Below are 16,925 nucleotides of genomic sequence, written 5' to 3'. Positions count from 1 at the left end.
CTCCCTTATTCAATAACAATGCACTCTTGATTGAAAAACGACCTATAAGATTCCCTATATGGGAAGAGCAAGGCATACACTCATTAGGGGATGTTTTTAACAAACAGGGTTTGTGTAGTTATGGAGAAATATGCAAAAAATTTAATCTCACCAAGTCCACATGGCTTTTTTACATACAGTTACGGCTATGTTTGAAGTCTCACAGTGTTCCATTAGACATACCAATTGAACACCACAGATACCACAAATTCTTCTATGAAAGAGAGACATCGAGTGGTTTTGTTTCAGATTTTTATCATCAATTACTAACGTCCTCGTATGAAACCCTCCAACTAGACTCTGTCTGGAGGAGGGATATACCAGACCTGGAAAGCGACTTTGATTGGCAAGCAGCCTGGGCAAATATTCGATTCACATCAAGGAACCCGGACCATCAACAAATCAATCTTAACTATATTCACAGGACATACTTGACTCCTATAAGACTGAAAAAAATGGGTCTTATACAAGACTCCAAATGCTCCTTATGTACAAATGGGGACGAGGGGACATTTATGCACATGTACTGGGACTGCCCACCAGTTAAGATATTCTGGAAAGAGGTGACCCAGCAACTATCAAACCTCTTAACTTGGAATATACCTGTACACCCCTCTGTACTACTGCTGAATGATGTTTCTGAGTGGGCAGTACATCCACAGATAAAGAGATTGGTTTTATCGGGTATCACAGTGGCTAAAAAGCTGATAGCATCACGATGGTTCCAACCGGAAAAAATGTGCCGAAAGGTCTGGATTATTACATATCTCGATGTGATCTATCAAGAAATATCTACAGCAAGAATTTTGGGTCTCAACGAATCCAAAATGACATTGTGGTTAGAAGTGGTGGAGAAGGGCGGTTAGGTGGCCGAGCGGAGATTGCGTTCGTCACCAACCCCGGAGCTGTGAGCTGGATTCGCCTGTTCGAATCCAGCTCACAGCTCCGGGGTTGTCACCAGCTTGGCTGGCCGTCTGCACTAATACAATTGGCTGTATTAGAGGGTGGGAGAAGCTGGCGGGGTGGGTCCGGGTCGTTGTAAACAGCGACTCCTACAGTTCGGTCGGGGCGCCTGCTAAGCGCGGATAGGACTTGAGGGGGATAGTGTGATCCTCCCACACGCTACGCCCTCTCGATGAGAATCCGCGCTGCCAGGTGAAAAGAAGCGGTGATTGGCTGGACGTGTGTCGGAGGAAGCACGTGGTAGCCTCCACTCTCCCAGATGATCTGACTGTGGGGGGTAAGTGCGCAGCGACCAGGAAGGGACTGGGAATTGGCATACGACTAACATTGGGATGGGAGAAAATCGGAGGAAAATGGAGGGGGAAAAAGATCAATAAAAAAAAAAAAAAAGTGGTGGAGAAAATAAAAGCTAGCATATAATGGTAATGTCTGGTTAGGAGCGAGGGAAAATGGATGGATTATCCAATGGGGGGTCCGGAAGGGGGGGGGTACGAGCTGGAGCATATGTGTGTAGGTTTTTAGATAACAGGTATTAAGGGTATATCCTATATAAGACAATTAAATAAAATGTGATTTCATTTCATTGGATGTGCACTGACAAATAATGCTTGTATATCTTATCGTGTGTTGTCATGTTTGTTTATGTGTTTGTTTAAAAAATAATAAAAAAAGAAAATACAAAAAAAAAAGAAAGAAAAATTTCATCAATACGTTCCCATTTTATAGCGTTGTGCATATGAACGTTATATCGGATTGGTCTAGGGTAATTCCTGTAAAGCTAGTTATAGGGTGCTAAGCTAATAACGTTAAATCGATTGGCGTTTCGGCCCTACACAAGCTAGAGTTAAAAATCAAAATGCATATGATCGGTATCATGTTCCACCATGAATGCATGAAAGGGGGGGGGGGGGAGTCGTTTCTGATTATTGATTACCAATAACGGTATTCGTTATTGCAACATCATACGTTGATCAGGGGGATGGCTATGAGAACAAGGCCCGATCAAGCTGAAATTGACGTTAAATCGCCCTTACCTGTGGCCGGTTGGATTCCAAAAGGAATTTCCCAGTTATTGATCGCCATCTGGTAGATCGATATGTCCATTGGCTGATGCTATATTCCTTTACTGCATACTGAATTCGGCATCGCAAAAAGTATTCCAGGCGATAAGGTAAAGCCCTTGCTTCAGGCTAACAGAAAAGATAACCCGGACCGGGAAAAAAGTGACACCAGGTCTGAAACAAGGATTACTGCATTCTCGAGACAGCGCCACTACCAGGATCTGGCCGGTACTGCACTTTCCGAGTCCTAATAGGCATTTTCCAGCCAACATACAGCTCTGTGACATTGAGTAGGATATTAAAATGGAATAAAAGCAAAAAACGAGTTTAACATGTGTATATATACGTGGTTGGCCTCCAACGGTCGGATCCCAATAACGTATATATACATGGTTGGCCACGAAACGGTTAAAAAAAATACATACACTGAGCTTTTAGAAAGGTGCAGAATACAAATATTGCAACATGTAATGATTAATGAATTTATATATTTTTTTCAATAATAACATTTGCCAAAATGAATGTTGTTGTTTACATGTTGCACTCATGTAACCCCTCCCTACCTCCCATACCCCCATGTGGAATGCACCTCATTGGATACATGTGCTGCTCGTTGGGACAGACTGACATGCTGGTGCTCTAGTGGCTGAATGTTCTCTACAGAACCTGACATGCTGGTGCTCTAGTGGCTGAATGTTCTCTACAGAACCTGACATGCTGGTGCTCTAGTGGCTGAATGTTCTCTACAGAACCTGACATGCTGGTGCTCTAGTGGCTGAATGTTCTCTACAGAAGCTGACATGCTGGTGCTCTAGTGGCTGAATGTTCTACAGAACCTGACATGCTGGTGCTCTAGTGGCTGAATGTTCTCTACAGAACCTGACATGCTGGTGCTCTAGTGGCTGAATGTTCTCTACAGAACCTGACATGCTGGTGCTCTAGTGGCTGAATGTTCTCTACAGAACCTGACATGCTGGTGCTCTAGTGGCTGAATGTTCTACAGAACCTGACATGCTGGTGCTCTAGTGGCTGAATGTTCTCTACAGAACCTGACATGCTGGTGCTCTAGTGGCTGAATGTTCTCTACAGAACCTGACATGCTGGTGCTCTAGTGGCTGAATGTTCTACAGAAGCTGACATGCTGGTGCTCTAGTGGCTGAATGTTCTCTACAGAACCTGACATGCTGGTGCTCTAGTGGCTGAATGTTCTACAGAACCTGACATGCTAGTGCTCTAGTGGCTGAATGTTCTCTACAGAACCTGACATGCTGGTGCTCTAGTGGCTGAATGTTCTCTACAGAACCTGACATGCTGGTGCTCTAGTGGCTGAATGTTCTACAGAACCTGACATGCTGGTGCTCTAGTGGCTGAATGTTCTCTACAGAACCTGACATGCTGGTGCTCTAGTGGCTGAATGTTCTACAGAACCTGACATGCTGGTGCTCTAGTGGCTGAATGTTCTCTACAGAACCTGACATGCTGGTGCTCTAGTGGCTGAATGTTCTCTACAGAACCTGACATGCTGGTGCTCTAGTGGCTGAATGTTCTCTACAGAACCTGACATGCTGGTGCTCTAGTGGCTGAATGTTCTCTACAGAACCTGACATGCTGGTGCTCTAGTGGCTGAATGTTCTCTACAGAACCTGACATGCTGGTGCTCTAGTGGCTGAATGTTCTCTACAGAACCTGACATGCTGGTGCTCTAGTGGCTGAATGTTCTCTACAGAACCTGACATGCTGGTGCTCTAGTGGCTGAATGTTCTCTACAGAACCTGACATGCTGGTGCTCTAGTGGCTGAATGTTCTACAGAACCTGACATGCTGGTGCTCTAGTGGCTGAATGTTCTCTACAGAACCTGACATGCTGGTGCTCTAGTGGCTGAATGTTCTACAGAACCTGACATGCTGGTGCTCTAGTGGCTGAATGTTCTCTACAGAACCTGACATGCTGGTGCTCTAGTGGCTGAATGTTCTCTACAGAACCTGACATGCTGGTGCTCTAGTGGCTGAATGTTCTACAGAAGCTGACATGCTGGTGCTCTAGTGGCTGAATGTTCTCTACAGAACCTGACATGCTGGTGCTCTAGTGGCTGAATGTTCTACAGAACCTGACATGCTAGTGCTCTAGTGGCTGAATGTTCTCTACAGAACCTGACATGCTGGTGCTCTAGTGGCTGAATGTTCTCTACAGAACCTGACATGCTGGTGCTCTAGTGGCTGAATGTTCTCTACAGAACCTGACATGCTGGTGCTCTAGTGGCTGAATGTTCTCTACAGAACCTGACATGCTGGTGCTCTAGTGGCTGAATGTTCTACAGAACCTGACATGCTGGTGCTCTAGTGGCTGAATGTTCTCTACAGAACCTGACATGCTGGTGCTCTAGTGGCTGAATGTTCTACAGAACCTGACATGCTGGTGCTCTAGTGGCTGAATGTTCTCTACAGAACCTGACATGCTGGTGCTCTAGTGGCTGAATGTTCTCTACAGAACCTGACATGCTGGTGCTCTAGTGGCTGAATGTTCTCTACAGAACCTGACATGCTGGTGCTCTAGTGGCTGAATGTTCTACAGAACCTGACATGCTGGTGCTCTAGTGGCTGAATGTTCTACAGAACCTGACATGCTGGTGCTCTAGTGGCTGAATGTTCTACAGAACCTGACATACTGGTGCTCTAGTGGCTGAATGTTCTCTACAGAACCTGACATGCTGGTGCTCTAGTGGCTGAATGTTCTACAGAACCTGACATGCTGGTGCTCTAGTGGCTGAATGTTCTACAGAACCTGACATGCTGGTGCTCTAGTGGCTGAATGTTCTCTACAGAACCTGACATGCTGGTGCTCTAGTGGCTGAATGTTCTCTACAGAACCTGACATGCTGGTGCTCTAGTGGTTGAATGTTCTACAGAAGCTGACATGCTGGTGCTCTAGTGGCTGAATGTTCTCTACAGAACCTGACATGCTGGTGCTCTAGTGGTTGAATGTTCTACAGAACCTGACATGCTGGTGCTCTAGTGGCTGAATGTTCTCTACAGAACCTGACATGCTGGTGCTCTAGTGGCTGAATGTTTTACAGAACCTGACATGCTGGTGCTCTAGTGGCTGAATGTTCTACAGAACCTGACATGCTGGTGCTCTAGTGGCTGAATGTTCTCTACAGAACCTGACATGCTGGTGCTCTAGTGGCTGAATGTTCTCTACAGAACCTGACATGCTGGTGCTCTAGTGGCTGAATGTTCTACAGAACCTGACATGCTAGTGCTCTAGTGGCTGAATGTTCTCTACAGAACCTGACATGCTGGTGCTCTAGTGGCTGAATGTTCTACAGAACCTGACATGCTGGTGCTCTAGTGGCTGAATGTTCTCTACAGAACCTGACATGCTGGTGCTCTAGTGGCTGAATGTTCTCTACAGAACCTGACATGCTGGTGCTCTAGTGGCTGAATGTTCTACAGAACCTGACATGCTGGTGCTCTAGTGGCTGAATGTTCTACAGAACCTGACATGCTGGTGCTCTAGTGGCTGAATGTTCTCTACAGAACCTGACATGCTGGTGCTCTAGTGGCTGAATGTTCTCTACAGAACCTGACATGCTGGTGCTCTAGTGGCTGAATGTTCTCTACAGAACCTGACATGCTGGTGCTCTAGTGGCTGAATGTTCTCTACAGAACCTGACATGCTGGTGCTCTAGTGGCTGAATGTTCTACAGAACCTGACATGCTGGTGCTCTAGTGGCTGAATGTTCTCTACAGAACCTGACATGCTGGTGCTCTAGTGGCTGAATGTTCTCTACAGAACCTGACATGCTGGTGCTCTAGTGCAGGGGTTCCCAAACTTTTCAGGCCGGGACCCAGAAAATAAGGCGTCAGAGAGCCGCGGCCCAATGCACATCGTCAGGCTTTTTTTTTTTTTTTTTTTGCCAGTGCCAGGTGACCGATTTTTTAAGCCAAATATCACTTCAATCCTATTAAGTTAGTTCAAGTTAGTTATTCATTTATATGTGCTATTTATGAGAGGGCTAACTTGTTGCAAAATAATAATGATAATAATAATAGCCTCATTAAAATACTATTGTTGCTTCGGTTGTTTTCAGCGTTTTATGTGCATAATCTGTTATTTAGTTTGAAATGTTCGTTGAAATAAGTAGATTTTTCGTTTTTGTTTATTTATTAAGTTAATATAAAACCATATAGTCACATTTTAGAATACAATAGAATATAATTTTAGAATACAACTAGAAACACTGTCCTGGCCTGCTTCTAAGTTCAGTGGCCTGAAAAAAAATAAAAAAAAAAAATAAAAAAAAAATTATTTTCTTTTGGGAAATCATCTCGCGGCCCGAGACCCCGACTTTGGGAACCACTGCTCTAGTGGCTGAATGTTCTACAGAACCTGACATGCTGGTGCTCTAGTGGCTGAATGTTCTACAGAACCTGACATGCTGGTGCTCTAGTGGCTGAATGTTCTCTACAGAACCTGACATGCTGGTGCTCTAGTGGCTGAATGTTCTACAGAACCTGACATGCTGGTGCTCTAGTGGCTGAATGTTCTACAGAACCTGACATGCTGGTGCTCTAGTGGCTGAATGTTCTCTACAGAACCTGACATGCTGGTGCTCTAGTGGCTGAATGTTCTACAGAACCTGACATGCTGGTGCTCTAGTGGCTGAATGTTCTACAGAACCTGACATGCTGGTGCTCTAGTGGCTGAATGTTCTACAGAACCTGACATGCTGGTGCTCTAGTGGCTGAATGTTCTCTACAGAACCTGACATGCTGGTGCTCTAGTGGCTGAATGTTCTACAGAACCTGACATGCTGGTGCTCTAGTGGCTGAATGTTCTCTACAGAACCTGACATGCTGGTGCTCTAGTGGCTGAATGTTCTCTACAGAACCTGACATGCTGGTGCTCTAGTGGCTGAATGTTCTCTACAGAACCTGTAAATATTGACCTTGGATTGATGATTGAAATCCAGACATCGCAAACTGGAAAATAACCTGATAGCATTGCTGTTTCTTAACACATTCCCGGCCATCCACGTATATACGTGATTGGGAGCCAGCGCTTGGCGGCCAATCACGTATATATACGTGTTTAACTAGTTTTTTTCTTTTATTCGTTTTTAATATCCTATTCACTGTCACTGAGCTGTATTTTGGCTGGAAAAGGCATATTGGGACTCGGAAAGTGCAGTACCGGCCAGATCCTGGTAGTGGCACTGTCTCGAGAATGCAGGAATCCTTGTTGCAGACCTGGTGTCACTTTTTTTTTCGCTCCGGGTGGACTTTTCTGTTAGCCTGAAGCGAGGGCTTCACTCGATCGCCTGGAATACTTTTTGCGACGCCGAATTCAGTATGCAGTAAAGGAATATAGCATCAGCCAATGGACATATCAATCTACCAGATGGCGATCAAATAACTGGGACATTTTGGAATCCGACCGGCCACAGTTAAGAGCGATTTGACGTCAATTTCAGCCTGATCGGGCCTTGTTCTCATAGCCATCCCCCTGATCAGCGTATGTTGTTGTAATAACGAATGCCATTATTGGTAATCAATAATCAGAAACGACTTGCCCCCCCCTTTCATGCATTCATGGTGGAACATGATACCGATCATATGCATTTTGATTTTTAACTCTAGCTTGTGTAGGGACAAAACGCCAATCGATTTAATGTTATTAGCTTAACGCCTTATAACTAGCTTTGCAGGAATGATCCCAGATCATTCCCATATAACACTCATATTCATTATGCTATAAAACGGGAACGTATTGATGAAAAAAAAAAGTCTTTATGGCATATTGAAGGGAAGGTTTATACTGTCAATTGACAATGACAATGGATACATAGCTATACTATAAAATATAGATTTAGCTCTACAAACAACGTGATGCACAGTGAAAAGGTGTAATGAAAAGCTGGCGTCCTAGAGTGGGGCCTGTCTAATCTAATGGCCGGGAATGTGTTAATGCTGACTCTTGTGCTTTGACCCAAGGCTCTGCTAAGATACATGTATGTTATTGGTGTTTCCTTCCTGTAAGTCCTTATCGTTAACATATTTCTCACAAAATTAAATACTAAATTAGATGTACGTGTTCTTTGGATCTATATTGTTAAAATTGTCATCGCTATAATCTGTCCACTAGAGATGAGACCGAATCCCAATATGAATCAGGGAAAGCACAGATAATGAGATGGACACGGATATTTAAATTTCACAGATATTAATATTATTATTCTGAAAAGAAAAACCATCTGTTCGCCATCAAAAACTACCTGTTTGGACCCACAGAAATATTCGTAATCATATTTTGAAAGTTGTGCATCAAAAGAGATAAAGGGGAGCTCCAGTAGCTCACCGCGTATCTCGGCGCTATTTCGGCGTCGGGGACAACCGTGTGCGTCACGGATCTGGGGTACACGAGTTCGACTCCCGGACTCGCCGTATTTTCTCAGAGTGTCTTCCCCTGATCTATATCCCATTCAACCTGTTTCTGTCGGTCATGCTTGACCAGAAAAAGCGATAAACGCTAAAAAATGAAGTTAAAGAAAAAAAAAAGAGATAAAGAAAAAGGCGTTTTCTCAAGTTTTCTCTCGTATCTCAGCTGCTTCATGATGAGCAAAGTCTCCCCTATATATTCAAAAGCCTAGAGAAAGCTTATCTTAAGCTCGTCTTAAATCATCATCATGAGTTATGCATGTGAAATCTATTATATTTATCATGTGCATGTGCCTTTGGAGTTGTTACAAATATTATTAAAGTATACACAATCCAAATTAAAAAAAAAACGAATGAATATTAGTATGTTTTTCTGACGGCGGACATGGTAGTCATGTCAGTTTAACGATGTTATTGGAACCCGATGGTATCCGCTCCTCGTATGGAGACAGCCCACAAATTTAATATAGGCTCTCATTCTTATTTATGACTAATTCATTAGATGATCGACTTTAGAAACAAAAGGGTGATCATAGAGCATCACAACGAGCACACAACTCTGTGGGACGGTAAAGGAACATCCATAACATCCATAGAGATAGCGGCATTAATGTCTAACAGGTTGATCCAAAGAAACACGATGCAGGCCAGATACACTCAGCAGAGACGGCCGGGGCAGGAGGCAGGGTAAAACATTGACTGGGACATCAGTCCAAGACATCCATGCCCCATGCCCCATGCCTCATGCTCTCCTCTCCTCTCCTCTCCTCTCCTCTCCTCTCCTCTCCTCTCCTCTCCTCTCCTCTCCTCTCCTCTCCTCTCCTCTCCTCTAGAAAGGCTCTCTGTCTGAGGTGAAGATGGCGGACGGGAGCAGTAGACAGCACATACCCAAAACACTTCACAGTATGAATGCATACCTTGGGTAAGGACACACACAAACACACACACACACCATGTTGTGACGACATCACTTATTACACTGAAGTTATTACACTCACCCTGAAGTTCAGCAAAACAGTTCAGCAAAACAAAAGAGATGATTGTGGACTTCAGGAGGTCGGGGGTCAAGGACTACAGCCCCCTAAGCATCGACGGGGCACCGGTTGAGAGAGTGAACAGTTTCAAGTACCTCGGAGCCCACATATCCGAGGACTTGACATGGACCACACACATTGACAGTGTTGTGAAGAAGGCACGACAACGCCTCTACTTCCTCAGGCGCCTAAGGAAGTTCCAAGTCAGTCAGAAGATCCTTAGGAACTTCTACTCATGTACAATCAAGAGCATCCTGACTGGCAACATCACCTCCTGGTTTGGGAATAGCACTGCACAAGACCGTAGCAGACTACAAAGAGTGACACGTTCAGCCGAACGCACAATTGGAGGGGGGCTTCCCACCCTCCAGAACATTTACAACAAGCGGTGCAGGGGGAAGGCTAAGAGAATCATCAAGGACTCCAGCCACCCGAACAACTGCCTCTTTGAACTGCTGCGGTCAGGCAAGCGATACCGGAGTCTTAAGGCGAGCACAGAAAGACTCAGAAGGAGCTTCTATCCCCAGGCCATCAGGCTGCTCAACGAACAATAAACACTATGCAGCAACCATCAAATGCACACAGCACACACATCCACACGCACACACTCACTTTAAACGGGCAACTCACTGCAGCACCCACTTTACACACTTTAGAACACCTAAACACATTTTACACTTTATATTTATTGGCAAAGGATTTGCACTACAACTCGCACACCTTACTGTAAATTGTACCTAAATTGTACCTAAATTGTACCTCATCCCATTTCTGCTCTGCACTATATAGTATTGTATATTAGTACATTGCATAGTATATTGTATATTGTATGGTAACTCAGTTACTTCTATTCTGCATCGAACATTGTACATATGTCTATACTGAACACTGTGACCTCTTTTTTCACTTCTATTTTACATGCTATACTATTTTTATTTTTATTTCATACTATCTTGTCTAACACAGTCTCTGGAGCGAAACAGTAAGAAGCATTTTGTATAAAAGTATTCTGTACTTCTGTATGACAACTATTAAAGAAACTTGAACTTGAAACTTGAAGTTATTACACTCACCCTGAAGTTATTACACTCACCCTGAAGTTATTACACTCACCCTGAAGTTATTACACTCACCCTGAAGTTATTACACTCACCCTGAAGCCTGTCCTTCCCTTTGCATCCCTCCTTCCCTCCTTCGCTCCATCTCTTCCTGGTTTTGTTCTCATTCAAAGGTCTCTACATCTGGAGGCTGATATAGTAGCTAATGATTTGTTTAATCCCTCCATTCTCTCCCCCCCCCCCCCCCCCCCTCTCTCTCTCTCTCCACAGTGCTGTACCTATCCAGAGGTGTTTAGATCTCGGCGCTGACATCGTAGTAACAGGTCGCTGTGTGGACAGTGCTGTGGCTCTGGGACCCCTCATGCACACAGTAAGTCTGAGAGAGGGGGGGGAGAGGGGGAGAGAGAGGGGGGAGAGAGAGAGATAAACAGAATGTACTGTAACTTGTCTGTGTTTTTATCTGTTGCAGTTTGGCTGGGAACAAAACAACTATGACTTACTGGCAGCAGGAAGGTACACAGACACATACAAACTCTCTCTCTCTCTCTCTCTCTCTCTCTCTCTCTCTCTCTCTCTCTCTCTCTACAGTATCTCTCTCTAACTCTTCTCTCTCACTCAGTCACTCACACACACACACACACACACACACACACACACACACACACACACACACACATATATATATATATATATATATATATATATATATATATATATATATATATATATCTGGGGACATAGGGAGTTGAGGTAATGACACAAAACAAAGACACTGATGACACAAAAATGTACTGTAACACAAACCCTAACACATTTAAAAGAACATATGGTAAATATAATAACTCTTAAAATATATAAAAGTTGAACAATGAAATGTATTCCTTATGTTTTTTTTATATGGCTAATTGGCCTGACAGAGCCTGTGAAAATTGTCATTATTTAAATCGCTCCTATTAACTCATTCAGCGCCAGCCATTATCTCCATCCTTGTAGTCAATGGGCCACACTTTAAAAGATAGCCATTTTCACTGTGCGTCACAATGTTTGCAGAGCTATATTCTATATTATAGCTATGGAGACAATACTATGGCTCATTTGACTGTCACTATCTGTTGACAGAGTCAGCTATGGAGCGACAATAATATGGTCATGACGACAAGGTTTCTCTTTAGCCTTTGGCGTGGTTTATTTCACATTGCACCCAACATGAGACCTTCTCTCTGTGAGAGGTAGGTGGGAAGAGACAGAGAGGGAGGGAACAATCCCTTAAATACCCTCTTACCTGGCGCCAGCGTCAATAGCTCCACCTATAGCGCCCTCTTGTGGAAACAGTTAGACAGTTACATGCAATCGTATACATCACATAACTTTAACACTATCTCTCGTCCAACATGTAAAAAATAGTAAATTCTTTCATGTATACGTTCACGTGTTATCCCGTCGTGAATATTGTATAGTTTCAGAGTGATCCGGGCTAATTCCTGGAAGCTGAGTTATGGAGCGCTATGTGCATTTTGTGAAAGTCGTTTGCGTTGCTCAGCTGGACACAATATTATTTCCAAATCAAAGGTATATATTATGTTTCATCATGAAGGCATCAAAGGGGGGGGGGTCGTTTTGTGATGCTCTGATCGTCAGCAACGGCATACGTTTTGAATACTACATACGTTGATCGTTGCGATCGATGTGAAATCATTGTAGGATAAAAGTAGGATTGATGTCATATAGTCCTTACCTTTGATAGGAGGCATTGCAAAAAGAATATTCCAATTGTCTGATCGCGATTTCCAGTATTGTTGTCCATCGGGTCCCTGACATGAAATGGGACAAACTATGCATGAAGTGTGCTGGACGGGCTCGAATGAAGCCTTTCACTTGCCCGGGTACCATTTCTCCGCCCGGACCATATATAATGTAACACACTTTTTTGATTGCCGGCATTGCAATCTCGGCGTCTCAGAAAGAGTCCCAATGATACACAGAATAAACGATCGAAAACCCGACTATACTCGGGTTCTGGCGCTTAACGCATGGCGTGATAACCCGATAGTCGTGGTTGGCCATGAATGAGTTAATCGGCTGATACAGATATTTTAAAAGCTTGAACCCTGTGTGTGTGTGTGTGTGTGTGTGTGTGTGTGTGTGTGTGTGTGTGTGTGTGTGTGTGTGTGTGTGTGTGTGTGTGTGTGTGTGTGTGTGTGTGTGTGTGTGTGTGTGTGTGTGTGTGTGTGTGTGTGTGTGTGTGTGTGTGTGTGTGTGTGTGTGTGTGTGTGTGTGTGTGTGTGTGTGTGTGTGTGTCAGTCTGGCAGGTCATCTGATAGAGTGTGGGGCTCAGAGTACTGGAGGAGTCTTCACTGATTGGCACACAGTTCCCGACTGGTAAGACTGTACTATCAATAATAACAAGCTAGAGTCTGATATCCAGAGAGATGTTACATGTCAGAAATCAAAGTCCTTCTGTCTTTGCCACACTGGAGGGGTTATAAACCTCTGTTTCCCACCATCTGTTTGGGCCGGCGCGGTGGTTAGCACTGTCGCTTCACAGCAACAAGGTCTGGGGTTTGAATCCTGGCGGGAGGCCTTTCTGTGTGGAGTCTCTCCGTGTTCGCATGGCTGTCACGGCTAGACGTATTGAACCCAATATGCAGACAAGAGAAAGGCAGACAGGTCTCGTTAGCACGGGCATATTTAATTAGGAGTAGTCAGGTATCCGGGCAGGAATCGAGGGACACGGGGGGGGGGGGGATCTCGTACAGCCCACGGAGCGTGTGTGTGGGGCGGGGTAGTCAGACGAGCAGGGGTCGATAATATAACGGGTACTCTGGTAATAAGAGGGAGTAGGCAGGGGCAAGGCAGTCCAACAGGCAAGGGATCATACATGGGTTTCAGGTCCTCATACGTTCCGGGGATAGGCAAGGAGGGGCAGAACACGTTATCCAAGCACGAGATCAGGGTGAAGAGCCAGGTATCGGATGGGAAAACACGAAGTTACAATCTGGCAGCATCATGACGTCTGAGGCGGGGTTATATAGATGACGTAATCGGCCCACAGACGTCTATCAGCTGCTCCGCTGACAGCAGCATACCTGAACTCCATACCTGGTAATGAGAGAGAGAGAGAGAGAAAGAGAAAGAGAGTAGCCAGGCAGTGACTGACGATGTCTTTCCTCCAGGTGCTCTGCCGTGGGGGGGGGGGGGGGGGGTACAACGGGTGAACCTGTATACCGGTAGCAGTGTTGTAATCGAGTCAATAAATCTCCAGGTCGAGTCTCAAGTCCCCAAAGTGTTGAGTCCACTCCACTCTGGCAGTCAACGAGCTGACATACAAATAAAAATAAATCTACATTAACACTTTAAGTGCCGAAAACGTGTTTAGGCGTCCTTCCCCGCCATGCTCAAGTTGCAGAGGACGCCGTAACTCGTCTTTAATATCAATATTTCAAAAATCTGTGATCGGAATCATATTTTCCATCCGCAGCCTTCACACACAGTTCTGAGCTCCTCTCAAACCTCTAGCGGTTCAAGAGCGCCATCTGGTGGCCGATCGGCAGAAGCGCCAAACAGGAAGTTATGTGGTTGAAGTGCTGATCGTCCATATTACTTCCGGGCACTCTCTATAGGTCCCGGGACTCGATCTCGACACAATACATAGCGATCCGTTGCCAATAACTCGATAAACAACATGATTTGGACGTATATACTATTATACAACCTAGAAATAGATCGCGTATTTCTACATCCCATAATAGGAATATTTCAGTTCCATGCTCATCGTCCAACGGCGCGAGGAAGATACGGTAAGATTCAGCGTTATTTTTGAACGTGTTCGATATAAACTGCTCTGATGATCATATCACCCACACTAGATGAATGATATAACGCTGCCCACGGAATTATAAACGATCCCCCGCCCATCCGGTCATCATCAGATGATACGTAGAAACTTCTAGAAGTACGTCCTATTGAAATTTTTGATCTCGCACAGATTCCTACCAAACTGTATTTCATCATCAATATAATGCATTTGGGGCTATAAATCACGTTCTGGAGAAAGCTGCAGAAAGAGATGAAAACATACTTATACTTTAGACCATATTTTACTATGAATATGTGAATGAAAAAGTTTAACGTTGCTACACAATGAACAATACATATAGGACCTTGAATGGGCCCTAATAATGGCAATTTAGCAATAGAATTTAAAAAGTTATAGCCCTGCAAAGAAGGGGAACTTTTCCATAGACAAATAGAGCTGGCAAGGGATGGTATATCATGAATTTAGCCTTAGGCAATCAAAGTGTTAAACATACATGACACACAGCGGTCACCATTTCAAAGGGAGTTTATTTACTTTGTGACACAATAGCCAAACAAATACACTAGCCATCAATAGCTTATGCCAAATGATTAGGGCTTATAACAAAAACAATATAAAAAATACTGTCTTAATAAAACGGTGTTCCTCTCAGGGATAACATGGGCTTCCCGGTGGTAGAATGTTCCGGCGACGGTTCCTTCATTCTCTCCAAGCCGCCAAAGACCGGAGGTCTGGTTTCCTTTGGCGTCGTTGCCGAACAGCTGGTGTACGAGATCGGCGACCCGCGGCAATACCTGCTGCCTGACGTCACCTGTGACTTTAGCCGGGTGGTCATCAAGGAGATACCTGGTACTGTATACATTTTTTTTTATAAAAAAAGAAGAAAAAAAAGTTGCTGTGGATATCTTTGAACCACCAACATTAGCAAAGCCTCTATCTGGTATTGATATAATTCGCCACTAGGTCGGATCTACGGGAGTTCTGCTGAACGGCATTACTTTGCAAAGGCAGTCTTTCCAAACTAAACTCTTCATTAACAGAAACATCTCCACGACGTTCACGATTAGAAGGGGCTGTTCACCCTCCAGGCTGCTTCCAAACAACCAGACTTATGAGGTCTTATCATGAGAAATAGGCTACTAATCTTTGCCAATGGTCTCATTTATAATATGTTTAGTTGGAAATTCAGCTTGTTGTAGCTTCAATATGTTTATTTATTTAGTTTATTTGACAGGGACACATAGATCAGCAGTAGATGCACACACACACACACACACACACACACACACACACACACACACACACAAAATAACTAAGTAGCAATTGTTTTCCTGAGCAAGTACACACACACACACACACACACACGCACGCGCACAAACGACAGGGGTAGTCAGCTGTTAACTACAGCTCCACTGAGGACATGAACTGGCTACAGCTGCATTGAGGACATGAACTCAGAACCCCAAACATCCATCTGTAATCCCGTCTCAAACTCTACTTCAACCCTTACTTGAACCCATTATCCTCATTTGAACCCTTCAGGACGACACTCCCAACATCTTGGGAAACTCACTTCCCCAGAGTCAGATAAGAAGATTACGCTTAATCTCTGTGTGTTCTGTACACGGAGAGAGATCCAGTTGCACGCTGGCCTAGCTTAGCACAAGAACTGGAAACGGGGGGAAACTGTTAGCCTAGCTCTGTCAGAACTGAAGAAATACACCTTTCAGCAACTCCAAAACAGTCTTATTTATACAAATTTGAACTGGGTCATGATCTTGATAACATTTTAATTAATTGTGCAGCCCTAGCTTTTAGGGAATCAGGATGCTGGCAGCTTGTGGGGCGACAGTGGCTCGGGAGGTAGAGCAGTCGTCTGGTAACCCGGAGGTTCCCGGTTTGATTCCCCCTCCTCCCGGGAAGTGTGTCGAAGTGTCCTTGAGCAAGACACTTAACCCCTAACTGCTCCTGATGAGCAGGTTGGCACCTTGCATGATTGCCTCCGCCATCGGTGTGTGAATGTGTGAGTGAATGGGTAAAATGTGAGGAACAAATTGTAAAGGGCTTTGGTTAAAGCTGCTATATAAATGCAGCCATTTACCATTTGTGGCTTTTGTATTTCCACATGTGCAACACACTTATTTAGAAAGGGACATAGTAGTCTCTTGATGTTCGTCAGTTGAACCTTTCAGACTTAATAACCATATAAGTCTGTTTTGAAGGTTTTTGGACAGCCCCTGTATATTTGCAGTTGTAAAGTCAATCCAAATCACTCTTTGAGTGCAAAATGCATCACCGCGATAGTACTCAACCTCTGTCGTGTTTTTGGCGTTGAGGCTAGCTGATCCGTATCCGCTTCCATTCATTTGTGCTGTGCTAGGCTAGCTTGCAGCCGGATAGCTTTCTACTGAACGCACAGAGAGGGAACTGGTATCTATCTTCTTGTCTGACTCTGGAGAAGACGGTGAGCACATTTCCCATACACCTCACAGTTGAACATCTTTAGATAAACATC

The 16,925-nt window shown here is 44.3% G+C and overlaps 1 protein-coding gene across 1 annotated transcript in view; it reads left to right on the top strand.

Moving 5' to 3' along the window:
* The window catches only part of LOC311246089 (uncharacterized protein), a 103,608-nt gene that overhangs the window by 12,964 nt on the left and 73,719 nt on the right, over positions 1–16,925 (top strand). Inside the window, exons 5-9 of the mRNA XM_084336163.1 lie at positions 9,335–9,423; positions 10,864–10,963; positions 11,063–11,106; positions 12,895–12,972; positions 15,063–15,259. Of these exons, the coding sequence (XP_084192289.1) occupies positions 9,335–9,423; positions 10,864–10,963; positions 11,063–11,106; positions 12,895–12,972; positions 15,063–15,259 (508 nt within the window). The remainder of the gene's footprint in view (positions 1–9,334; positions 9,424–10,863; positions 10,964–11,062; positions 11,107–12,894; positions 12,973–15,062; positions 15,260–16,925) is intronic.

The sequence above is a fragment of the Notolepis coatsorum genome, assembly GCF_963971535.1.
Source record: "Notolepis coatsorum genome assembly, chromosome: 1".
In the NCBI taxonomy this organism is placed as follows: domain Eukaryota; kingdom Metazoa; phylum Chordata; class Actinopteri; order Aulopiformes; family Paralepididae; genus Notolepis; species Notolepis coatsorum.
This window is presented reverse-complemented; position numbering and strand designations above follow the sequence as displayed.